Source organism: Protobothrops mucrosquamatus, unplaced genomic scaffold, assembly GCF_001527695.2.
Source record: "Protobothrops mucrosquamatus isolate PMUCROS unplaced genomic scaffold, P.Mucros_1.0 scaffold7817, whole genome shotgun sequence".
NCBI lineage: Eukaryota > Metazoa > Chordata > Lepidosauria > Squamata > Viperidae > Protobothrops > Protobothrops mucrosquamatus.
The window spans coordinates 4,899-5,824 of NW_015393616.1; the positions used below are offsets into that span (position 1 = coordinate 4,899).

Below are 926 nucleotides of genomic sequence, written 5' to 3' on the forward strand. Positions count from 1 at the left end.
TCCTCTTTAGTTTGAGGAGATCTTTTTTGGTGCTCTTCACTGTCCTCTCAACCATGCTTTCAACATCACTTTTCCACAAAGATCTCCCATGTTGTTAAGTTCTAAGTTTCCTATGGGTCTCTCCTGATCAGCTATGGAGGAAGAAGGGTGAGGTTTCCATCAGTACCACAGTTCCTAAAATTTTGCTTCCAAAATTTCTCTACAAAGCATGTGTGTTGCTTGATCAAGAACCTGACCTAAAATGGCCCTCATGTCAGGTAAAATGGGGGTACCTGTCACTTGCCCTGATGATGGATTTTACCGATAAATTTGGTTTTCTTTCCTGGTTTGGGTTGCAGTGCTGGCCTGGAAGATGGAGATGTCATCATAGCGATAAACGGAAAACCAGTCACCTCAACCCATGATGTGACAGAGGCTGTTCGAAACAACCGTACCCTGGCAGTAGTAGTGAGACGAGGAAATGAAGACGTCATTTTGACAGTAGCTCCAGACGAAATCGATTAAAGTTGACCTTCTCTAACCCAACGGGTGTTGGAATCTTCAGTTGCTGTCAATAAAAAAAACCTAGGAAAAAATCTATAGTTTACAGAGAGTTCTTTTTTCTGAATGTGTATATCAGGGGTCTTCAAACTTGGCCCTTTTATGACTTGTGGACTTCAACTCCCAGAATTCCTCAGCCAGGCACCCGTACCACAGGTACAATGGGGAAAATAGGGCAACATAACATCTATTGCGCAACATTCCAGAAATGGGCTGCAGTACCAAGGAAAGCCAACAGGACGCTATGTCCATTATCCATAATGCATTTTCCTATATTCTGCCTTAAGCACCCTACAGTTGCTTCAACGCCTTGGAAATTTACAGAAGCATTTGTAATTATATTTTTTACTTTCGTTTAGGTCAGTGGTGGCGAACCTATGACACGG

The 926-nt window shown here is 42.7% G+C and overlaps 1 protein-coding gene across 1 annotated transcript in view; it reads left to right on the top strand.

Moving 5' to 3' along the window:
• Window positions 1-504, top strand: part of LOC107300653 (serine protease HTRA4) — a gene marked incomplete at its 5' end in the record, with an annotated part of 4,446 nt that extends 3,942 nt beyond the window's left edge. Inside the window, one exon of the mRNA XM_015829959.1 lies at window positions 339-504. Coding sequence (XP_015685445.1) covers window positions 339-504 — 166 coding nt within the window. The remainder of the gene's footprint in view (window positions 1-338) is intronic.
• Between the last annotated feature and the right edge of the window lie 422 nt (window positions 505-926).